The 26,248-nt window shown below is 33.1% G+C and overlaps 2 protein-coding genes across 2 annotated transcripts; one reads left to right on the forward strand and one right to left on the reverse strand.

Annotated features, from left to right (window-relative positions):
- Positions 1-12,317: 12,317 nt before the first annotated feature.
- GLYII-8 (putative hydroxyacylglutathione hydrolase) lies at positions 12,318-15,998 on the reverse strand. Its single transcript, NM_001248436.2, has 7 exons — positions 15,872-15,998; positions 15,676-15,798; positions 15,438-15,599; positions 14,460-14,538; positions 14,162-14,275; positions 12,945-13,121; positions 12,318-12,708 (listed from the first exon to the last, which is right to left on the reverse strand). Exons 1-7 carry the CDS (start codon positions 15,916-15,918, stop codon positions 12,634-12,636), a joined length of 777 nt encoding a protein of 258 aa, NP_001235365.2. The 5' UTR covers positions 15,919-15,998; the 3' UTR covers positions 12,318-12,633.
- Positions 15,999-23,651: 7,653 nt separating this feature from the next.
- Positions 23,652-25,403, forward strand: LOC100305619 (uncharacterized). Its single transcript, NM_001251121.2, has 4 exons — positions 23,652-23,715; positions 24,256-24,757; positions 24,866-24,947; positions 25,174-25,403. The coding sequence occupies exons 1-4, from the start codon at positions 23,706-23,708 to the stop codon at positions 25,246-25,248; spliced, it is 669 nt and encodes a 222-aa protein (NP_001238050.1). The 5' UTR covers positions 23,652-23,705; the 3' UTR covers positions 25,249-25,403.
- The last annotated feature ends 845 nt before the right edge of the window (positions 25,404-26,248 follow it).

The following is a 26,248-nucleotide window of genomic DNA, read 5'->3' on the forward strand; positions in this document are numbered from 1 at the left end:
ACTAACGAAACCTGGTGCAGGCCAATGCTGTGTCGGCCAAGAAAGATAATGACAAACCCAACTCCAATAAGGCCTATGAGGAAGGGGGGAAGGATCGGCCACTACAGGAGTAGCACTTTACCTAGTACACTCCACTTACCGCCAGCAGATCCCATATCATGGATCAGGCCTTAGCTCTCAACATTTTGACCATGCCTAGGAGATCCAACACCCCACCAAAAGTCGACTACTTTGAACATTATCGATATTATCACAATCGTGGCCACTCAACGGAGGAATGCAATGCCTTTGAGGATAAAATAGAGGAGTTCATCAAGCTCGACCACCTAAATGATTTTTTTCACAAGTCGCAATCGTACAGGCTCAAGGGAAGGAACATGCCCGAGTCCAACCACGGGAAAGATTGAGAACATGCAGACCAGTCAGAAAAGCGAAGGACCTGGAGCCGCTCGAGGGAGAAAGAAGAAAGACCTCTCAACCGACCGAAGCGGGTCATAAACACCATAGTCGGAGGCTTCTTTGGGGGTAAGGCCACCACCTCCGCACGAAAGAGACACCTTTGGCAAGTTCAATCCCTGTACATGATCTCCCAACACCCAGTACCAAACATGTCACCCATAACCTTCACAATTGATGACTTCAAGGTAATTGACCTGGTGCAGGAACACCTAATGGTTATTAGTGTGGAGATAACTAATTGCATCATCAAGAAAACCCATGTAGATTGGCCGACATCTTGTTTTGGAAAATTTTCAAATAGATGGAAATACCCGAGTCCGAGATCCTCCCACATGATGACCCCCTATTAAGTTTTGTTGGGGAACAGGTAAGGATGAAGGGCTGCATCTTGCTCTACACCATGTTCGGGCATGAGGGGCCACTATAGAAAAGGTTGAAGATACTACATGATAGTGGATGCTCACACGTCGTACAACATACTCCTCGGCCAACCCCTAACCTCGTGATGAAGTTCCTGTCGAATGTCGAAACCATTATAATCGTGCACGCCGACTAAAGGACAACCAGGGAATGTTACATGGTTAGCCTTAGGTTACGCCTTCACACAAGGGAGGAAACCCCAAAAGTTGTCTATTGTTTAAAGGCTACATGGCCAACCTTAGGTAGAGGGATTGGAGCTTGACCCCAGAACGAATTATGACAAACGGGTGACCTTGGTTGAAGAGATGACTACTTTCCAGCTCGGGAATCAAAATGGACAGGTCATTTAGTTGGGAAACCAACTACTAGAGGATGACAAAAACCGTATATACAGCGAGTCATCCAGGAACACGCTAACTTGTTCGCATGGTCTATGGCCGTATCGACCCAAGTTTTCATTGCCATAAGTTGGTCATATGTAAAGATGCTAAACTAGTCGCCCAGAGAAAGAGAACGATAGGAGAAGAAAGGTGTCGAGCAGTGCATCAAGAAATGGCCAAGTTGACAGCCATCGATTTCATCAGGGAAATTGACTACTCCACTTAGCTTTCCAACATGGTCACGGTCAAGAAGTCAAATAGGAAATGGAGAATGTGCACGGACTACACAGACTTGAATCGAGCGTGCCCCAAGGACGCCTACACACTCCCAAACATCAACCGCACGATCGATGGGGCAGCCAAACACAAGATGTTGAGTTTTCTGGATGCCTATTTCGGCTACAATCAGATAAGGATGGATCCCAAGGGCAAGGAGAAAATGACATTCATCATCAAATTCGCAAACTTTTGTTACAAAGTCATGTTTTTCGGACTAAAAAATGTCAAAGCCATGTACCAACGCTTGATGGACAAAGTTTTCCAAAGTTAGCTTGGATGAAACCTGGAAGTTTATGTGGATGACATGGTGGTCAAATATGACAACTTGACAACTCATTTGGAAAACCTAGAAGAAGTCTTCGGCCAACTCTAAAAGTACAACAAAAGGCTGAACCCAGATAAGTGTGTCTTCAGGGTGGAAGGTGGAAAGTTTTGGAGTTTCATGGCCACCCACGGCAAAATACACGCCAACCCGGATAAATGCCAAGCCATCTTAGAGATGAGGAGTCCTCAAAATGTGAAAGAGGCCCAAAGATTGGCCGACATAATAGCCTCCTTGTCGAGGTTTTTACCAAGAATTGCTGAAAGGACTAGGCCCATTATGAACCTCCTCAAGAAGACTAAAAACTTTGTCTAGGATGAAGGCTGTGAGGAAGCTTTTCGGCAGCTGAAAGTAACACTGACGACACCACCCATTTTGTCAAAACCAGACACCACTAAGAAGTTGATTGTTTATCTTTTGGTCTTAATCAAGGCCATAAGCGTGGTTCTAGTACAAGAGGAAGGGAGTGAATAAAGGTCGATATATTTTGTAAGCTAGGTACTTCAAGACCTAGAGACGAGGTACCAGGTGATGGAAAGGTTAGCCCTCACACTTGTTAATGTCGCTCGCCGTCTCTGGTAGTATTTTCAGAACCATCGGATCACTGTTCGGATTGATTTTCCAATAGCAGAAATATTGCGTAAACCCGAGTTGGTCGGACGAATGATGACATAGTCAATTGAACTATAAGAATATGATATTGCCTACAAACCGAGAGGTACTATTCGGGCATAGGTACTGGTTGAATTCATCAACGAGTTTCATCCCCCACCACCATAATTTAAGCAAGAATTGTGGACAATGCATATGGACGTCTCCTCACACTGGCATGACAGCAGAGCTGGGGCTATTTTGGAAGGACCTAACGATGTGGCTATGGCACAATTGTTACGCTTCAGCTTCAAAGCCACCTACAATCAGGTCGAGTACTAGGCCCTACTCGCAGGACTAAGAGTAGCCAAAGAGGTTAACACTTAGAAGGTTCGATGCCAAAGTGATTCCAAGATCGCTATCGAACTGATAAACAATGTTTTTCAGATTCGAGACCTCCAACTCCCAAATTACTACCACACATTTGAAAATCTCAAGAGAGAATTTGAGGAAGTGCAAGTGACTCATATAAGTCGAGAGGTCAATCACAAGGCCAACGAGTTGGCTTAACTAGCTACCTCCCTTAAACCTGGACAATTTAAAACCTTCATTCTCCATTTGGTGACCGAACCCAGCGTCTCGGGAAAGGAATGTTTACAGTTGGAAGAATCCCCCTTAGGGTGGAAAAAGGATATACTCGACTACTTGAGGCATGAGATACTCCCAGCCAACAAGAGTAAAGCTAGAAAGATAAAAATGTAAGCCACCAGGTACACCCTAGTGGTAGATGAACTGTATAGAAAAGGTTTCTCCTCACTTCTCTTCAAGTGCCTTGATCGAGACCAGGCTAACTGTGTCCTCTGAGAATTGCATAAGGGTACTTGCGGTTTACATTACGGAGAAAGAACCATGGCCACAAGAGTTCTGTGGGTCGGCTACTATTTGCCAACCCTCAGGACGAACTGCTCGAACTTTGTAAAGAAGTTCATCTAGTGCCAGAGACATGGAAACTTGATACATCGATCAGCTGAAGAGCTGCACCCAATGGTCTCCCCTTGGCCATTTGCTATTTGGGGAATATACATTCTCGGGCCCTTTCCCACGGCTCTAGGACAAAGGAAATTCCTATTAGTGGTCGTTGACTATTTCACCAAGTGGGTTGAGGCTGAACCACTAGCAAGCATTACTACCCAAGCAGTCTAGAAGTTCTTCTGGAGAAACATCATCACACGTTTTGGAATTACAAATACACTGGTCACAGACAATGACCTACAGTTCATAGACCTAAAACTCAATGAATTCTTGAATGGTTTTTGCATTAAGCATAGGGTGACATCAGTGGAGCACCCTCAGACCAACAGACAAGTTGAGATAACTAACAAGGTCATTTTAGGCTAAATGAAGAAGCCACTGGAGGGAGCCAAAGGGAGATAGGCCGAAAAGCTTGTGGAGATCCTATGGGCTTATAGATGCACCCCTCAGTCTACAATTGAGGAGACCCCTTTTCGGCTAACATATAGGATGGACGCAATGCTACTAGTTAAAGTAGGAGAGGTCTCGCTCCTAAGGAATTGCTTCGCCGAGCCCCAGAACAACGAAACACTACAGGTGGACCTGGACCTATTAAGCAAGTGTGAGAAAAATGTTGTCATCATGACTAAAGCTTGCAAGTGACGTATGACCCAGCGCTTCAACTCTAAGCTAGCCCCTATATAGTTCCAAGAGTGAGACCTGGTATAGAAGGCATGCGGAAAAGCCTGGAAGCCCATGTGAGACGGAAAGTTGGTGGCCAACTAGGAAGGGTCTTTCAGGATCCGACACAATTTGAAGAATGGAGCGTACAAGTTAGATGAACTATCTGGGAAAATCATCCCAAGGACTTAGAACTCCACACATTTGAAAGTTTATTATAATTACTTATAGTTCCTTCCCGAGTACTATCCTCGATGGAGGTCAAATCCGACACACAAATGGGTAGTTTCAATTACAATTCGGATAAGTTTATTAAAGGTATATGGCTTACATTAACATTCCTTACCCTTCAGTTAAAAATAAAAGTTGTGCAATATCTTTTCATCTTTTTTTTTTTTTGCTAAGTACCTCATTTGGCCAACCATAGAAATAAAGAAGCTACTATCGACAACATGAAAAATATGGCAAAACCACTAACACTTGGAGAAGAAATCTTCATTCATTAGAGTTGAGCACTGGCAAAGGGTGATTACAACAAGATGCCAAAGATTGGTGTTACAAAATGCAAGCGAAAGATCATGTGTAAAACCTAAATAACTTAATCCATAGGCTTTACATTCTCTCTATCCGTGATCTCCTCAGCATGTGGCTCCTTAATTGGGGTCACTTGCCCTCGAGGTAAAGTGGCAACATCATCCTCTGAGATGTCATCAATCAACACTAGCTCTCCTTCATGCACATCTTTATTGATGTCGAAGACACTCGGGTCCTAGATGTCGCACATATGTAGCACCTGTCAGAGGCAATGGTTGAAGCTAGCCTCGTGTGCATTATAGACATCATCGAAGGCCTTCTGCTGAACCCTTTCTTTTTTAGCATTAGCCTCCTTTGTCTCCTTCTTGGCATCAGCCAAGGTCGACTGGAGCCTGGCGAGTTCAGTATCCCAAGACCTACCCAAGGCCTCGACATTTAGGGTGTGCGTCTCCAGCCCTTTGGTATCATTCGTCAACAGAGGTTCTTATTGTCTCTGGCCAACTTCATATTGTCTTGAAGCACCGAGTTCAAGGAGTCCTTGACCTTCATCAGCTGGTCCTTCAAAGTTTCAACACTGGATGACCCCTAAAGATGTTGGGCGATTGCCGATGCCCTAGAAAAGAAGGCCCAAAAGTTGGCCCAATTGGCGGCATCGTCGCTTCAACTCAACACTTGACGCCACTACTTTGAAACCATGTTTAATTGGATGAGATGATCTAGCCAAAAAGATTGGTGGAAGAAGCCTTGACTGGTTAAGGGCGAGATGTTGCCCAAGGTGGTGGCGGCGGTAGCAGGTTGAAACTTAAGCATTGGCTACTTAAGCCTCTTCTTCTGAGAGGTGCCTTCTCGGTGCTCAGAGTGTTCCCACAAGCCATTTCGAAGCTCTCGGTGGCTCTGCTTCTTATGCTTTTGCTTCCCCCTAGGGTCTTTGTTAATGGGGGGGCACCACATCATCCATAACTTCATGAGGGCCCAGGGTACGGTTTGCAGTAGGATTCGGTGAAGGGCCATTAATAGTAACGATTCAGTTCTGCCAAGCCTGGCAAAAAAAATTTATGCTAGCGCCGACCTAAGTCATGATTCCTGCAAAATAACACAAGTGATAAATTTTCAAATTAGAGCAACAAATAAAAAACAACCAAAAAGGAAACAAGACTAACCCTTAAGGTCCCGGACAGGATCCGAAGACTACAAAAGCCACACAAGAGGCTGAACAGGTAGTTGCCAAGGGAGCGTTTTGAGGAATTCGAGGTCTCAGTGTTCCTTAGGACTCAACAACTTCTTTGGGTACTTGTCATACCGTCGAGGATACTGTTGCCAGTAGAAGGGGAACAAAGGGTTCCCGTCGAGTCATAGAAGTAATCCTTCCAGACGACTGGCCTTATGGTTACTTTGAAGTAACTGATCATAAATTTTTATAAGAACAAGTGAATAGGCAGAAAATAAGATGCTTCAGTAGTCGAATCAGTGATATTCATTGAGCCTTATCTTGAGGACAACTGCAGAAGTAGTGCAAGAAGAGTTTGGGCGTCGCTGACATAGAGCTATAGAAGCAAAGTGTGCAGAACGCTTGCATAGTCGTCCACCCATTGAGTATGCGGAGCACACCCATGGTAAAATCGTCAAACGAGACCCTTACATATAGATCACAGAACAAACAATCATACTTGTAAAAGAAATCCTTGTTCATCCCTTCTCGGTTCATGAACATGAACTCCGCGAGCGGTGTAGCATCCGATCGAGCCGTGTGGAAAGTGACTAGGCACGTATTCAAATTCATTATGGTACAGATCGATAACCAACTTATGAGGTTGGACAGATCCGACTAGTGGTTATATCAGGAGAAGTAGGTGTCTACCTCTTCGTCAACCCACGTGTACTCCCGAAGCGTAATCGGGGGAGGTGGACACCTCTTTTTCAGCACTAGACATTTCTTAGGCCGAGAAGTATCCCTTTGGGATATTCCTGCCTCGGCAGTAGCGGCCACCACCGGAGCTGCAATGCTCTCACCTATATTTTCAACTGTAGTGGACGGTAGCTGGTTCAAAAAAGTCGAAAGGTTGTTAGACCCCTCGGTTGTCAAGGTCAGTCGAATTAGAAAAAACTGATCCTAAGGAGTGGGAGTTAAAGGACACTTCTAAAACTATGTCGTTGTACCTTTGAATCTTAGACTTGCCTTCAACTGACTCCCTCGACGACGAACCTTCGACCGACACAATTATTAAGTACCTCAAAGAAAGAATTGATTATTGCACCACACGATTGAGAGCAAAAGAATACTATTCAACTCAGAGCAAAGAAGCAGATATCAAGGGCGAAAAGTGAAGGGGGGTCCTCTCCCTATTTATAGAAGTTGGGCCTGTGACAAAGCCCAACCAATAGCATCTCCCCACCATTCGATCAGAACATATCTATGGTGGAGGACAAATGACATTATGATACTCAATGTGGAAAGGTGAAGAGATGTACGGAGTAACCATTACCTCCATGATGTAACAATTACTTTGTGGCAATAAAGGCACATAACCGTTAGGGGAGTAATTGATCACCGTTTTGACACACCATAAAGCCCATTTTTTTCAGCCAAGGCCATAAAGGGGCTTAGGGGGGGCTAGTATACCGGATAAAGTACTTGGTCGGGCCGAGGAGAGACATGGCGCACCCAAACCGAACATACCCTTCGGCCACGTATCTACATATGTCAAACAGTACACCTTAACCTTCAACATGTGCGAGCAACGAATACCATTCAGTCGTGATCATCACCACTAAACTCACTTAAGGGTAATCACCTGATTAGAAGTACCAAAGCATGATTAGGAGGAGTATTATACAATTGGTAATCAAGATGTGACAAACTCATAGACCCAGGCCCAACCAGGTTAGTATAAAAAGGGTGAACCCCTAGGTAAGAGAACTGATTTGTTCTCACATACTCACTGTATATCGTTGATAGCTTTGAATTGAACTCTTACTTAAGCTTTGAAGTGTCTTTTACAGGTTCTCCCCTTCACTCTGAATACTCACACACTCGAGATTTCGGTAAGAAACTACAAGCACAAGATCCTTCGATACGATAGACCATTCGGCACACTAGAAGACCCTTCAACAGAAAAACAAGTATTCAGTCTATTTGTGAGGGGAACATATAAAATGATAATCATGGATAAAAAAAATAACGTTTGATAAAATTAAGATATGCATAATAAATTATAAAATTATTAAAATTTTAATTATTTATTTTTGAATGACAATCACTATATATATATATATATATATATATATATATATATATATATATATATATATATATATATATATATATATATATGTGTATAATTTTAAAAAAAAAATATTTATGATTAAAATATATTATAAAACTGGTTGGAATTAAGAATACAATGCAAATTAAGACACCAACATACTAAAACATAAATCATGAATCATTCCAAGGCAAATTAAGAACACAGAATATTTAAGAATACGACAACATTTTGGGAAAATTAAGATACCAATATACTAAAACATAAATGATAAATTATTTAAGGCAAATTAAGACACCAATTGTAACCAAACATAAAACTTCTAATATTTAACATCCATGTATGAATGCTCTTTCTGTACCCAAGAGGCCTACTTCTCATAAATCATTCAAGCACTGCTCCACTATGTGTCTCCTTAGCTGGAATTTGCATCGATTCAGTCGTGCAATATTTTCCTAGCTAGTCTTATCATCATCAAAATTCAAAACACACGCTGGCCTGTCAGATTACCTTACCGGTATCATACATAATACATGTGCATATGGGGCTCCAAGACAGGCTTGCAGAACTTTGTATTTTAGATATTAATTTGTTTTTAAATTTTGATAGAATTAGTTTTGAATCGCTAAACATTGTGATTAGAATGGATATTCAAATTAATTTCAATCATAAATTTATACTAAAAATATAGAATTGCTTAAATATTTCTACAACATACTCTTATTAATTAGTTTCTCTTTTTTTTTTATCGGTTTAATTACACTTTTAGTATTCTAAGTATCATATTGTGTGATTTTGATTTTGGATTCGTAAATTGGTTCCTTCACAAATCCTAATTGTATTATTTTAGTTTTTTTCATAAGTCTTCCATTAAATCTTTAAATATATTTTTATCTTTAATAAATATCTAATTTTTATGTTTATTTTCTAATAAATTTTTATTTTGTGTTGAGTATTTAATAAAATAAATTTTGTTTTTGATCTTTGATATTTTTTATCCCTCATAAATTAGTGAATTTTGTATTTGTTCTCTGACAATTTTTTGTATTTATTATTAGTAGGGACTAAAATAAAATCCGTTAATTTATTAAAAATTAAAACAAAATATGAATGACAAAAAATAAAAATATTATTTTATTAGAGACTCAACGCAAAACAAAAAATCATTAAAAAAAATAAAAAAATTGATTATTTATTAGAAATTATAAACATATTTAAGCCTAAAATATGTAACAAATTTTGTTGACGTGGATAATAACATGACAACTAAAAATGCTATCGAACACACATATACTACTACTACTGATATGATTTAATTATACTTTTATTTTTACATAAAACAAAGTATTCTCATAATTGAAAGTTATGAGACTAATTTTCTAAGTCATAAAAATTATCAAAGTGAATTTTATATCTCTAACAAAGTCTTTTTTTTATATACATGACTAAAGAATTGAACTTTTGTCAACATTCTTAAAGAATCTAGGTATCTACTAATTTTGATTGACCTGGTTGGTTACTTAATTACACTTTTACTTCTTCATGACAGGGATCAATACTAGAAAATAAATGTACAAACAGTATGGGAATTTCAATTTAACATAAGGGGCCTTATTGTAGTGTGGATTCTCCCACCTCCATCAATCGGGATGTAATGTTTATTATGTCCAAAGTTGCAAGCTGAGTGCAGAGTATAACTATTCCCTCGTTGAAATTTGCTGGTGACTAGCATGACAGTACGTAGACAACCATAAGGTTGTGTTGGAACTTGGTAAGAAACAAGCAAAAAGGATAAAAATGTTTTCTGAAGTGTAAGGAAAGAAGGAAGAACTAAATTGAGTAGCACAATGATGTGTGAGATTGAAACAATGAGGCATGGGAGCAACCACATTTAGCACTAGGCTAGCTTTCATTGGTGAAATTGAGAACATGAAACAGGTGCTTGAAATATCGCAAAGAGTAACAATGAAGCAGTGCGAGGAGTGCTAATAATGTAGAATTATAAACTCGTGGAAAGAACTGAAGTGAGAGAAACAAAGAAGGGACTTTCATACAAAAGGTGATGTTGTAGATTGTAAAAAGTTGGAAGACATTATATACAAAAATATGAAAATCGATACTTTTTGATGGGTGGTCAAAAGTTTCAGTGTTCGTAAGAGGTGAAAAGGAAAGATAGGCACAGCATGGCAGTGACTGTATATGCTTCCTCATTGCCATAGTGGGGAGCAGCCAGACCATTTAATATGGACCACAAAAGTTAACCATATTTTCTGTCCCTTCTCCATTTTAAATTTTGATAGCATTGATTTGTGTGGGGATGGTATTTTAAAAGATTTAGGAAAATTATTCTTGTTGAAAAATCATTTTTAGAAATGAATTTTGTAAAAAAAAAAAAATTGATTCAAATGGGTTATCAATTATCATGGGAGAAAGAGGCTTATAATTGTAAATTAAAATTCTCCATATTTCAATATATTAGCCAAAGGAAAACGTACGTGCCCACCTATGTGGTGATCACACTCAGAAAGATAAAGAAAAAGAGAAAGAAAAGTGATAAATGCAATATTTCTTTTCTAAAATGATTTTGTCTAGATGATATATATGGTAAAAAAATGAAAAGAATAAATAAAATTTTGTCTAAAACACACAACCCTTGTTCAAAAGCAAATCTTAAGGGTAGGTGATGGGGTTAGACCTAATTCTCGTGACCGTGACCTCGCATTGGAAATTTACCTAAACAATAATGAAAAATTACTAATGCCGATTTGACATTGCAGAGGACCATTTTCGGGGGGTTGGCAATTTCAACCAAAAGGACATTATAACATTGACTTCACATATATTGTCCATTTGAAATTTTCCTATAAGACCCCAAAGGCTGAAAGGTGGCCTTTTTCGTCCTTTTCCTGACTTTTTTTTGTCTATGACTTATTTTTTTGTCTAGATTATAAGCACCTTTTACTAGAAAGCAATCTTAATTAATTATTCAAATTTAATAGAATTAGTGTAGATAATAATTTTTTTAAGTATTGAATGTAATTATATATTTAAGATTCGAATTCAAAATTACTAGATGAGTCAAAATAATTTCACATTAATTAATTCAAGTGTGTTTACCATCGAATACTCTCTTTTTTTTAGCTTTGTAGGAAATATCCAAAGCCAATTAATATCATGGAACAACGATGCTTTGTAGCTTACTCTTATCTCATGTATTCCTTCGTTTTTTTATTATATATAATTTGATATTTTGGCGACCATTTATCTCTAACTTGGTTCAGTAGTACCGTGATGACTGATGACAATATTATAGAAGAGCATGGCACTATGATAGATGATGAAAACTTTAGTGGTTCTCAATTCTCATTCTCGTTACTTTAGTGTTTCTTTATTCTTCTATCCATTAAAATATTTGAATGTATATAAATGACTAGCTAACAGAATTTCAATTACTCGTATATTAACATGAAATGCTTTATGTGGTGAAATGCTGAAATGATATACTTTTTAACGTATTGAGAAGTTACATTATCATCTTACAGCGGTGATTGTTAGAAATAGTTAGCAAAATTAAATTAGTGTTACGTCTAAGGTGTCTACTATATTGTTGACTTTGTTTAAGCTGAGATGAGATGGCAGTATTGCTACTTAAAGGGTGGTTGCTTTAAAGTTACATACTCCAACAATTTAATATATAAAAAATGCGTATAAGATACTCCCTCCATCTCAAAATAGTTATTGGCTTATGCAATTTTACATCAATCAAGAAAAAATAATAAATGAATAAAATATCTTATAAAATTAATCTTATATCGTCTTTAATTCATCTTTAGATTTTATAGTTTATCATTAATATGTTGAAAAACTAAAATGATAATTAATTTAAGACATTTTTTTTCTACACTACAATTATAATGGAATAGAGGGTGTAGTGTTTACAATATTTTGCAATTATAAAGCATTCAAGTTAGACTGAAATGCTTGGCATAGAGCCTAAGACCACTAATAGGAATTTTCACCTCTTGAGCAATGTTGTTAATGACGGATCATGGCACCAGCCCAAATTTCATATAAATATAGTGGATTGCTTATTCTTTTTAAAGTGGTATCTAAATCGTTTTAAGGATGAAAAATAAAAACATAATTTATAAAGATTAAAATAAAAAAATAAATAAAAAATTGCAAGAATGAAAAGAAAAAAAAAACTAAATTACAATGCCTAAAAAGATATTTAAGTTCTATAAATATTATTGATTGACTCTGGACTTGCAGTAGTGATGTTTATGTTTAATAAAGCCAGGCCAACATAATTGATTTCAAACAGAAATAGAAAGGAGAAAATAATTGATATCAAGTTCCCCCATCCAAACAAAACCAATCATAAACAATAAAATTAAATAAAATAGCAAGCCACCGTTGCAAACAGAAATAGAAAGGAGAAAATAATTGATTACAAGTTCACAAGTAAATGACATGTATGAAATAGACCATCTTAGTATTTGGAAAACCAACATAAAATGCATATAGGCGACAATGCCAATCACAACCCATGCCCCTAACTTGACAAGCCTCTGACTCTGTCATTTAAGTTTCAGGCAAAACATATTGTTACAGTATCTACATAAAGGCCTTATTCATATGAATAAAACAGAAAAGGAAAATGAAATATCAACAAATGAGAATGCTAGTTTCATTAGCCTCTCCAATTGTCTTTCTGCTTCCTTATCTCTCCTAATGCTTCAACAGGTGACTTGCAGCCCACCCTCTCCTGGAAATATTCACAGTTCAAGAAAAGCATCAGGTTCAGCCTTGTGTCACTTTACAAAAGACTGCCACAAATTGCAGCTCCTTTTCTAAGTAAATATGTTAGAGTGATAGAGTTTCAATTTGATTATAGAAAGTACCAATAAACTCCTTAAAGCATTACTAAGTATATACTTCATTTTTCCCTCATCAATATGAAATCATTTCACACTTTGTAGAGGGGGTGGAGAGATGACAAACCTGGATCTCAGGTAGATCAACCCTCATAAAGGGATTGGTCTCCAACTCATCCTCAATGGTTGAGGGAATTGTTGCTTGGCCAGCTTGTCGTTGATTCCGAGCCCAGGTTAATTTTTGTTGTATCCTCAAATTGTCTGGCTCAAGTGTCAGAGCAAATTGCAAGTTGTTCACTGAGTACTGGAGAAGAAACAATTTCAAACTCTTACAAGTGATTAATGATATAAGTGGAAAACAGAAAATAATAAATAAGCCACTAAGAATTTAGGCTTTTATAGCCCAAAAGTAAAATAACCAAAAATTTCTCCTTCCTCACCTTGCATGTTCTCTATGCCCCAAAACTGCATTTTTTTTATTTAATCTAAGCCATAAGTATTGCATTTTAAGCAGAAGTACACAGCCAATTCAAACAAATGAGCTTCTAATGAACAACCACCTCGGATTATCTAAAACAATCCACTTCTTCCCAAGTCAGAACTTAACACCTGGGCAGCTGAATCTTAAATATTTCAGAACCCATTATATCTTATTTCAGAAAATCATAGAAGTATGTTCTAAAGAGTGGAGGATTTCTGGTTTTACTTGCTCAAGGTTATTGTAACAGAATGCTATCTCTTAACTAGAAATATAAGTTTCCATTCTAGACACAAGCATAACAAAAGGATAGGAAACAGTATTCGTGAATACTTAATGACCCTAACTTCAGCACGAGTTCTTATTCTGTTATATTCATATCAAACTGACTACTCTATGCTGCACAAATGGAAATATAATCCTTGCATTCACCATACTATACACTTTTACAAAATATTAACATGTGTGGACTAGCTTAAAAAAGCTTATTTAGGACTGTTTACACCTTCACAACCAACAATTCCTAGGGTAGCACCACTAACATCCTCAACTAGTTCACACATATTTTGTGGATTGACCCAAGATGCTGAAAGAATTCAGGGAGCTAGCACAACATCTTCGCCATCAAATTAGATATACATCCTCATCAACTGTAGAAAGAATTAGAACTCATAAATATTTGCAACATTCCCCATCCTCCTATCTCCATTAATTAAATTAGAAATATTTACCGGGTAAAATCATACATGAACTAACTGTAAGAAGCAGTTTTGTGGCTTAATCCCATTCATCATTTATACTTATAAGATCAATCATCAATGACACTCCCATAGAATTTTTTTTTCAGTATGGATGGAGATTTTTACCTCATGGCCACAGTATACTCGAGTTGACTTTGGTAATGAAGCGAGTGTTACATTAAGTGACTGATACATCTGTTCTGCAGTTCCTTCAAAAAATTTCCCACAACTAGCAATAAACTGTAGAGAAACAATAACACAATAAATCCAGAGATTTAAAAGGATCTCTTCAAAATTCATATACACGAAAGTTTTCACAGAGAGAAAGAATGAGAGCGAAAAATACAAGCACTTGTTACAGCTTTACATGTTTTCCAAATAACTACTTCTTTGTGATGTTAAAAAGATTGAGCAGTCATCTTACCAATGTATCTCCAGTAAAAACAGCCGGTTGCTCATCCTCTTTGCCAGTAACATAGTAACTTATATGACCTTGTGTGTGGCTGAGCAAGTCACAGAAATAACTTATGTTAATGCTAACAAGAGAGGGAAACATGTAAGCGAGGTAGAATCGCTACCGCAAACATCAAACAATACTAATAGAATGATAAATATCAACAACTAATAACTCACCAACCAAAATGAATAATAATAATAATATTAAATAGAATAATATTAATAATAACTGATAGGGCCAATGAAGCAGAGCAATGCCTTCTTGGTATCGTTTTACGAAATTCAGCGCATCTATTGTTTTTTATCATCAGATAAGCAGGGCTAAATCCCTCCAACAGAGGATGAGAACAATTGTCTCAATAAGTTCAACAAGCAGTACACAATTGATTCTACAATGCAATACTTTTCTAGCAAGAGAAATACATTACAAAAAATTATAGCTGGGTGTCAAAGACTTGCACAATATTCACCCTGACCTGATTACAATTTTCGGCATTCAAACATCATGCTTGGCTCTAAGCAAGTTTATGAATTGTTCAAATCAGTTCCAGCCATGAGTTAGACTACTTCTTTCTTGGTATTCTTCTTTTCGAGCTTAGACTAATTTTATTTCATTTGAAACAAGTTGAAATAAAGATAGAGCTTCTATAGATTAACTTTTGCATTACTAATTTTAACTTACGAAAAAAACTCATATCCTGTTTCGATTAGTTTCTCCCAAAAAGCTAGTTTTAATTTATGAATTATCTAATTTGAGCTTATACAAGAGAAATTTGTTTCATTTTTTTTCTTCTTGGTGTCTATAGAGAAGTTTATCCAAATAAGCGTAATTCATTTTACTTTTATACTTTGTTCTCCTGTAAGTGCTTAATGAAAAGTTTATCCAAAATTAGTGTACACTAATTGGAAACAATTGACAATAGCATAGGGATAGGGCATAGAGTACCAAGGAGTGTGAAGGGCCAATATAGTGATTTCAGCTCCAAGAGAGACCTTATCACCGTTTTCAACTTTGTCAGTGCAACCCTTGACGTTTTCAATGGAACCACCATAGACTTTGATTCCTGGCACCAGCTGCTTTATCTTGTCGTTTCCACCAGCATGATCCCTGTCACATAAAAAAAAAAAAAAACAACATAGTGAACAAGTTACTTAGAAAGAGGTGGTTGAAAAGGGTACCATACCAGTGATGGTGGGTGGTGAGGACGAATTTGAGAGTGAGGCCGTGCGAGCTGGCAACTTCAAGAACCTTCTCCGGTTCGACCGGGTCCACCGCCGCGGCTTCCTTCGTGCTCTCGTCTACGATCCTGCGCCACTCAGATGATTCATTCATCAAAATCAAGAGAAAAATTGAATGAAGGAATGTTAGATACTACATACAGATAGGAATAATTGTCTTGGAGGCATGCTATGTGATGGATTCTCATTTTTTTTGCTTCCCGATTCAACAACTCCCACACGCCCAATTTCTTCTACCAACAAGCCAACCATTCCACACCCTTACCTTATATATTATATCATTTATATATATATATATATATATATATATATATATATATATATATATATATATATATATATATATATATATATAATATTTATTTTTTCTACGAAAATATAAAAATTATTATAAAGCTCACAACCATAGTAATCCATTAAAAATAGACTCCAATACAAAAATATGTTTTTCTTAGTTCAACCCTATAAAACTTGTCTATAAGAACACTATGTTCATTCAACTTGAAACTACAACATTTCTACAATTATATTTATAAATTTATCTTTCGCCATGTGTGACTTTTATCACTATTATATTTATAAATTTGACTAATATCGTGATATGCGTGTCTAGGATGTCATTTATTAATATGCACTAATTTAATGTTTCATATTCTTAATTCTCAATTCTTCCATTTTTAAATAATTAGCATCATCACCGGTTAGAACCAAACATGCATGATTTGTTGACTCAAAGTTTAAGATATTGAATGTTATAAAATAAATTGGCAGCGTTTTCCTTGAGCTAATTTATTCCATTAATTATGGATAAATTTTAAGTGTGTGAATTTAAATTTTTACATCAATTTTTTTTTTCATCTTACTTATAAAGATTATCATATATCTCTTTAAATTAAAAGAAAAACACCACAATTTTATATAATAGAAGTTTTTCACTTCTTATTGGAAGGTGAAGCAAGGTTTGATTTCATTAATTTTTCGCACATAATGATTCATCTTGTTGTCATACATTTGATTTCACTTTTTGTTATGTCTTGAGTCTAAAAATGTCATATATTAAAAAAATATGTCTAAAAGATAAAACACATAAAACTTATTAATAAAGATAAATTAAATGAAAAATGATGAAAAAATAAAATAATAAAAAAAAGATATTTTTTTTTAAAAAAAATTATGCAATAGAAATAGAATAATCCAACCTCATTTTAATAATATAGTAGAACTTTACATATCTTCTTTTCCAAACCATTCATTTGAATATTTTGTGTTATTTGCTAAAACGAAATAAACTATAACACTTAACTGAAAAAATTGGCAGATTAATTTTTTTTTTGGTTTGTATTTATCCTTCCTTTGAAGTTTGAAACTACATAACAATTTATTTAAAGCATTTAAGGTAATAGTATTATTTAAAGCGATATAATCATTTAGTAGCACACAATTATTGATTATCAATTTAATCAATTCTACATTATTCTATTTGTGTACTGACACATGTTTTTAATTCTATTTTATCATGCTAACTATTAATAAATTAAATACTAATCATCAAATAATATAATGTATACTTGTAAATAATAAATAACATATAAACGTAAAAAAATTGTGACAGTTAAAAAGTTACTATAATTATAATGAATATTTACAACAAATAATTATAAAATTTTGATAATAAATAAAAAGTTACCATAGTTATAAAAATCAATTCATCACAATTGATTTCTTGATTTATTAGCAAATATTACTATTACTATTGATATTAATAGGAATTAAGAAATTTTCCTATAAATTTGTGCTAGTAAATATTGATTTATTAGTAAATATTAATTCAGCCCAATGGAATGTCCAAAAATCATAATTCAAAAAAATGGAATAAAAATAAAATTTGAATGTTCTAATTTACATAATTGATATTAATTATCATAATTATATTTGTTTAATAAAAAATAAAATAATTTCATTTAATATTTTTTAGAGAGTGACATATAGAACAAAACCTTATTTTATATAAATATAATATACAGTAGATTTTAAATTAATTTTTTAGAGGGAAATTTTTTTATTTGTAATGTAATTAAAGGGTACTATGTGCAAACTTTCTCTCTGTTACTCATTTTCCAGAAGATTAATAAAATCTTTACAGAAGTCAAAAGTTTTATGAATATTTTTTTTATTTTACTTAAGAGTGACTAATAATAAAAAGAAATAATTTCTTCTTCTTTTTTTTAAGATGGACATGTTGAATTTTTTTTAATATATAATGTAGAACATATGTTTAAGAATCTCATCCAAATAAGTTTTTTTGAGAAAATAAATTTAAAAGAAAAAAAATGAAAAATAAATGTTTTAGGCAAGATTTAAGATTTTAATTTTCAGAAATATACTTAAAAAGAGAACTATATTTCAAATATTTAAATTTAAAATGAAACTGAAAAAACAATTTAATAGACTTTTAATACCGAAAATAATTTCTTTTTCCAATACAACTTTAAAAGTAAATCACACATTAATTCTAAAACAATTGAATTTAAGAAATAATAATTCAACTTTAATAATTTAAATTTTATTTTTCTAGTAATTATATCTTAGTAATATATTAAAAAAGGAAATAACAGTAACCCGTGCAATCATATTTGCTCCTAATTAAATGAAAATCCTCCACATTTAAATCCAAACAATTATCAGGTAAATGCACATATTAACATAAACTTCACATATTGCCCAAATTTTAACTAAATTATTTTCATTAATTCATTATGTAATTAAATGATATTAAATAAACATTTACCAATAAGTGGTTGATCCAGGTGGTCATGAACTCCATATCCTTAAATAAGGTCTCAAATTTGACTCATGTGAATGTAAAAAAAAAGTGATTGAAATAAAAAATCTCACTAAAAGTGATTAATTATATTTTTTGGCGGAGATTAATTACCAACGGATGAATATTATACCCAACATCATGGTGATTCACTTATAATAAACATTTAAAAAAATATAATTTTTTAATATGTTTGAAGTGTTTTACAGTATTTTAGTATGTCAAATTATGTTTTTTAATATGTTGTAGTATGTTTTTAATATGTTTCAAATTATAGGTCACTTTTTAGTATGTTTCAACCATAATTTAAAGTTAATTATATATATATATATAAAAATATATATATATATATATATATATTATTACTTTAAATAATACATTTCTATTGGTGAATCAATTTTTTTAATATGTTTTAATAAACATTAAGTCAATTTTTTTACTATGCTAGTATATTAATGTTTGTCACATGCATAAAAAAATTTCTAATTTTTTTTTTTTAGAAATTCATTGTAAAGTAGTGATGGACTCTGCTTCACACACTATACAATACATATATATTAGAATACATATATATTAGAATGTTTGAAGTTTTCCAACAAAAATATATTGAAAATTTCAACAAAAAATAATGATAACAAAACAAATTCATTTCTTATTTTATTTAATAAGATATATTTATAGAAATTAATGTTTGATATGTGCATAATATTTGCAACGTACATAAACTCTAAAAAGTTTATAATGATTGCATATACATGCAATTTTTTCTAAAACAAAATTATAGAAAATTTTCAGACAAAATAAAATAGAAAATTAAATTATAATAAAATAAAAGTTTTATAAATAATCAAATAAAATTTAATTTAAAAATTTTTGTGTCTGATTTTTGTATACATAATTATACTAAATGCACATTTAATTTTTGTTATTGTTTTTAATTACATAAATGATATCAATATAATAGGTATAAATCGAAAATATTATTCTTCCTTTTTTAAACTTTGAGAAAAAAGCGAAACATCCTTTACGAGAGCAGCTGACACATGTGCTAACAGATACAGTTGTGTTTTATATAACATATCAATTGATAATAGAGTAGGTGTGGATGGAAATTTTAAAAAAATTACAAAGATAACAACTATTTTAATAAAAAGGTTCTTCTTTTGAATTTGATGGTAGTCCCCAACAAATATAATTTTATGACAAAATGATTCACAATAATACTATTAATTTAAAATATGCATCTACCTTTAAACTTTACATTCTATTTAATGTGACAATACTAATCAAATTTTTAATGTGACAATACTAAAAAAATACACCAAAATAATCTTTCTCTCCACCACCTTCATGGCATAAAGACACTATGACTATTGCAGGAGGTTTCGTATTTGGAAATATTTTCGATGTTGTTGTTGTCGTGCCTCTGTAGAAGGCAGAAATGATCAATGACTTAACTGAAAAAATTGGTGGATTAATTTTTTGAATAAACATTATGTAATTAAATGATATTAAATAAACATTTACCAATAATTCATTGAGTAATCATGGATTTGGTCCCAAAATTTTACTAAAAGTGACCAATCAAGTTTTCTGGCGAAAATTAATTACCACTAAAATGGCTAGATATTGCACACCAATATTATGATGATTCACCTATAATAAACATTTGAAAAATGTGTTTTTTTAATATGTTTCAAGTGTGAAGTAAAAAAATATGTTTCAAGTGTTTTACCGTAGTTAAGTATGTCAAATTATGTTTTTAATATGTTTCAAAGGTCACTTTTTAATATGTTTCAACCGTAATTTAAAGTTAATTATATATATATATATATATATATATATATATATATATATATTATATATTATTACTTTAAATAATACATCTTTATAGGTTAATCAAAATTTTTAATATGTTTTAATAAACATTAAATCAAATTTTTTACTATGTTAATATATTAATGTTTGTCACATGCATAAAAAAAATCTATTTTTTTTTTTAGAAATTCATTGTAAAGTAGTGTTGGATTGTGCTCCACACACTATAAAATACATATATATTAGAATGTTTGAAGTTTTCCAACAAAAATATATTAAAAATTTCAAAAAAAATAATGATAACAAAATAAATTCATTTCTTATTTTATTTAATGAGATATATTTATAGAAGTTAATGTTTGATATGTGCATAATATTTGCAACGTACATAAACTCTAAAAGGTTTATAATGATTGCATATACATGCAATTTTTTCTGAAACAAAATTATAGAAATTTTTCAGACAAAATAAAGTATAAAATTAAATTATAATAATTTTTTTTTTATAAATAATAAAAAAAATTAATTTAAAATTTTGTGTCTAGTTTTTTATACATAATTATCATAAATGCACATTTAATTTTTGTTATTTTTTTTAATTACATGAATGATATCAATATAATAGGTATAAATCCAAAATATTATGCTTCATTTTTTAAACTTTGAGAAAAAAAAGTGGAACATCCTTTACGAGAGCTTGACACATGTGCTAATAGATATAATCAACAATTGTTCTTTATATAATATATTATATAATATATTGATTGATAGTAGAGTAGGTGTCAATGGAATTTTTAATAAGAAGGTTCTTCTTTTAAATTTTATGGTAGTACTTTCTTTCACAACAACAAAATAGTTCTTAATAAATATAACTTCATGATAAAATAGTTCACAATATTGTTAATTTAAAATGTGCATGCACCATTAAACTGCAAATTATGTTCAATATGTTGTCAGATATTAATTAAATTTTTAATGTGATAGTACTATTAAAAGACACCAAAATAGCCTCTCTGTCCACCACCTTCATGGTATAGAGGCACTACGACTATTCCACGAGATTTCGTATATAGAGAGGTACATGTTTTCAACGTTGTTGTTGTCGAGCCTCTGTAAAAGGCATAAGTGATCAATGGCATATTCGTTGTTGGTTTCGAGGCAGAGGCACTACATGGCCTCAGACGATGCATACTTGTTCATCATCGTTCACACATCTACGATGAAACGACCAAATGAAAAAAAACACCTTACCTTACAAGGTTGTCTTTCATCTTCAACACATAAGGAGAGATCGTCTTCTAAAAGTGGCAAGAAACCAATCGTCACCACGTCATCACTGTTGGCCACTGATAATGCAAAGGCGGGAAATAGAATATCACACTTAACAACCACGATTTAGTCTCTCTCTCACAAAAGGTAAAAAGAAAGAGGATAAATGAATGGTTAATTTTTATGGAGACTTAAAAGGTAAAAATCTTCACACATGAACGAACAATTTGGTGCACACATACCTAGCCTAGCACATGGATGTCACTTCCCCCATGTGGATTTGTCATGCCATATTTGATGTACCACTTAGGCATTCTATGTTAATGAAAACAAATATTACTTGAGAGTATGACTAAATTGTTGTTACATTTGCACAATTGTGAACTAAATTAATCATTTTCATAATATGAATTAAATTGTTAGCGAGTGTAAAAGTGCAACAATGAAAACTGTTATTTATCCAATTTTTAATAAAGTGTAAATACCCATTTGGTTCCTGAAGATATGAGGCAGTGACAAATTGGTCATTAAAAGATGAAAATTTTGAATTTAATCATTGAATGTGCAAAAAGTGCCACAAATTGATTCTCTATACAATTTAATGACAAATTTGATCTTTTAACTTTGCAACTTAATGTCAAATTAGTCATAAAAAATATAACTTATTGTCAAATTGGTTTATGAAAATTACAACAAAATGATCTCACAAATTTAACAGCAAAATCAATCTATTGCGTTTTATTACTTTCAAAGGACTAAATTTAAATTTTTTATTTTTCAAGAGTTAGTTTGTCATGATCTCACACTTTCTGAGACCAAAATACTTATTTATCCTTTAATATACAAATTGAATAAAATTATGAGAAAAATAATATAAAATTTGTTTGTCAAAAGTCATATCAATTTGTAATTTGATAATAACATTATTTTACATTATTGTTAGAGTATCACCATTCAACTTTTTAAATCATTATTTGTATGTTTAGATCGATTATGATAAAATAAAATGGAATGAAATTGAATTTTATTGCCTTTTATTTTACTCTTGTTAAAATATTTGTTAAGAGATCACAACAACATTGTTCATTCACTTGCTAAAACAACATTTATCCAAGTGTGCTTTATATAAAGAAATGTGTTGGAAATAAATTCAATAATACTTTGAATACATCTATAATTATTGATTAAACTTGATTAAAAATTACAAAATCAAAATCAAAAGAAATAATCATACAATTAATAAGTTATTGCAAAAAAAATGTTATTTCTAATAAATTTTAGTTAACAATAAAGTGTTTTAAAAAAAATGTTATAAAATACATCTCTAACCTTTGTTCACAATAAACTGTCCAATAAGTAAATTAATTCAATACGATTCCCATTTTTTCTCAGAAAAAAATATACAACTGAACTCAGCAAGAGTGAGTAAACTTAGAAGCTGACTCATTTAATTTAAAAAATAAAATATTAAAATAATAATTTTTAAGTTAGTTATTGTAAAAATCAATTAATTTATCATAACAAAAACAATAAATTCAAATAATAAAAAATAATGTAAAAATATCAAGAACAAATACAACTAAAAAGCAAGAGAAACAATAATTTTTTTAAAAAAACACGGATCAACACATATTGGCCCAACTAATTTTGATTGATTAACCTCGTTTAGTAAGTCAAATTAAAACAATCTAGAAAAAATAAGACCAACAATTTTTAACCCAACTGGTGCTCACGTTTACATCTGTAGACTAAAGAATATGTTTATGCATATTAGACTTCGTAAATCTGAATTTGTTCAGCTTATAGTTTTTTATTTTATTTTATTTTGAATTGTTCAGATTATAGTTGATAATGATATATTTTGCCATTAGAAAACCAATTTATTACTTTACTGGAGAAACTGGACCTAATGGACCATTTTGGGCCCAAAACAAAAGCCCGTCTCGTAAACAGGCAAAGCCCTAAGCAAACTACCTCTATATAAACCACTTCTTCTAGGGTTTGGTTTCGCGTACGCAGCTTCATCCCTAACGCGTGCATAGCAGAGTCAGAGACAGAGACGCAGCCATGGGGCGGAGTAAGTTCTAAGCATTTTTCACCTTTCGCAGAATTTCAATTATTCGTTTCAATTTCATATCTACTGCGTTGAAATCTGCTATTGGTTTATGGAGTTCTTAGCTGAATCTATTTTGTTCTGAAACACGAAAACTGTTTCTTCTTTCAATTTTGATTTAAATCGTTTACTGAAAATTGAAGATTAGATTTGATTTATTTTACGTGTTGGTTTTGTTGCTGTTAATTAAATTTAGAACTTGGTGATTGCTTTATTTTGTTTATCAATCACTGTATGTGTCATTTTGTGTTGTGCTCAACGAATTTTTTTTCTAGGTTGTCAATTTCTAGTATTATTATCCATTAAAAATGTATGTTATTCGTGTTTTGGAATAAACTGGTCCAGATTTTGCATGTTGTATTCTAAGTTGTGAATTTCTAGCATTAATATTCACTAAGCATGTATGCTATTGTGTCTGAAATTACAATCTCATGTCTTTGGAATAAGCTAGTTCATATTTTGTGTTATTGTTTTGATTGTAATTTTGAATGGTTTTTGGTTTAGGACCTGCGAGGTGTTATAGGCAAATTAAGAACAAGCCATACCCCAAGTCACGTTTCTGCCGTGGTGTTCCTGATCCCAAGATCAGGATTTATGATGTTGGTATGAAGAAGAAGGGTGTTGATGAGTTTCCTTTCTGTGTCCATCTGGTTAGTTGGGAGAAGGAAAATGTTTCAAGTGAGGCCCTGGAAGCTGCTCGCATTGCTTGCAACAAGTACATGGCCAAATTTGCTGGAAAGGATGCTTTCCACTTGAGAGTCAGGGTGCACCCATTCCATGTTCTTAGGATCAACAAGATGCTTTCGTGTGCTGGTGCTGATAGGCTCCAAACTGGAATGAGAGGTGCTTTTGGAAAGCCACAGGGTACTTGTGCTAGAGTGGCTATTGGACAGGTCCTTCTTTCTGTCCGCTGCAAGGACAGCAACAGCCATCATGCTCAGGAGGCTCTTCGCCGTGCCAAGTTCAAGTTCCCTGGTCGTCAAAAGATTATAGTTAGCAGGAAATGGTATGTGTTTGTTCTACTGGCAGATGTTTGAAATTTCCCCCACTTTAACTGAATTATAGATTTGGACTGCGTAGTTAACTCCAATTATTGTATGAAATGATTGCTCAGGGGCTTCACCAAGTTTAGCCGTTCTGATTATCTCAAGTTCAAGTCAGAGAACAGAATTGTGCCCGATGGTGTGAATGCAAAGGTAATGTGAAGCTGCTCATGAATGCAACATGTGGTATAATTGAAACTGTATGACATATAGATTGAGTGTTGCTGATGTATATTGGTAACATTGAAGTTGGGAATGCGTTTGAGGACGTTTCTGAATGAAATTCGTATTGTGCATTCAATTAGCACTTTTCTTTAGTTATTTTAAGTGCTTGTAGTTGGCCTCTTTAACTTATAATTTCCTTTTTGTTATCTTGCAGCTTCTTGGGTGCCATGGACCATTGGCCAATCGTGAACCTGGAAGAGCCTTTTTGGATACTGCTACTAGTTCTTAGTCTGTCTTTTAATTTGGAAATACTAGACTTTTGGATAACATTAGTTTTGCAAGAGTGAATTTGAGTTATTTTGTCAGCACATTCCATTTACTTAAATTTTGTTTGCGAACCTCTTCGATTTGGTTATTTTAATGTTATATTCTGGTATGATGCACAATTTCTCCTTATTACTATTGATATTCTATTTTCCGTCTCTTAATATTGGATCACGGTTCCTAGTAATTTTTCATTGTTTAAGAGTTTGATAGCACTCGCAGAGTGTGAAATTTTATATTTTACTTCATCTTGCTATAGATAAAATAATGGTTTTCACGAACGGAACAAAATATCATATTTTTGGTGCATGTTATAATATGAGCATTGCTCTGCCTATATCTTTGATGGAATGATTGACTCATTTGGGTCACTTTTACAAACTTTTTATAAAAAATGGTTTCTTCTAAAACAAATTATTGACATGGGTCTGTTTTTTTTCAAAGTTGAAGGTCAAATTGATAATTTGGAGATATGACAGGCTAGGCAGCAAAAAGGATGAAACAACAAAATTGTTGGATAGTTGCTTAACATTCCTGTGCACTGCTTCTGAGATTTCCCATTGTTTCTATAGTCTTTTTGACATCAAAACTTAGAGGGAAATGGGAAATCTCATAATACATAACCTACCAAAAAATTGAAATGAGCAAAATTGAACAACATAACGAACAATAAATGAACACAATAATAAAAATTGAAGAAACTCCCCAAATTGACATCCGGCAACATGCTGACGAAGAAGGAAAGGAACACGAAAAGGGTAGTAGCATTTAGGTCATGTGATACTTAGGAGAAGAGGGTAAATGTAAAGCCATTATTCCTTTCATCATCTCATTGTTTATATTAATGCAGTAGTATAGCTTAATGACCAAATCTCTTGGTATTCTTCTTAAAGTCTTGCTAATTTTATTGTATAAATCATAGAAAAGCTTAAAAAAATTATGAATAATATACCTTTTTTGTGTCC

The sequence above is a fragment of the Glycine max genome, chromosome 14 (genome assembly GCF_000004515.6).
Source record: "Glycine max cultivar Williams 82 chromosome 14, Glycine_max_v4.0, whole genome shotgun sequence".
NCBI classification, from domain to species: Eukaryota; Viridiplantae; Streptophyta; class Magnoliopsida; order Fabales; family Fabaceae; genus Glycine; species Glycine max.

Excerpts from the sequence above, each read along its gene's own strand:
- GLYII-8 (NM_001248436.2), bottom strand. The coding sequence starts at position 15,918 with ATGAGAATCCATCACATAGCATGCCTCCAAGACAATTATTCCTATCT. Across the intron at positions 14,539-15,437 it reads TTGGCCCTTCACACTCCTTG|CCACACACAAGGTCATATAA; the intron begins GTACTCTATGCC and ends TGACTTGCTCAG. Across the intron at positions 13,122-14,161 it reads GAGTATACTGTGGCCATGAG|TACTCAGTGAACAACTTGCA; the intron begins GTAAAAATCTCC and ends TTTCTTCTCCAG.
- LOC100305619 (NM_001251121.2), top strand. Across the intron at positions 24,758-24,865 it reads ATTATAGTTAGCAGGAAATG|GGGCTTCACCAAGTTTAGCC; the intron begins GTATGTGTTTGT and ends ATGATTGCTCAG. Across the intron at positions 24,948-25,173 it reads CCGATGGTGTGAATGCAAAG|CTTCTTGGGTGCCATGGACC; the intron begins GTAATGTGAAGC and ends GTTATCTTGCAG.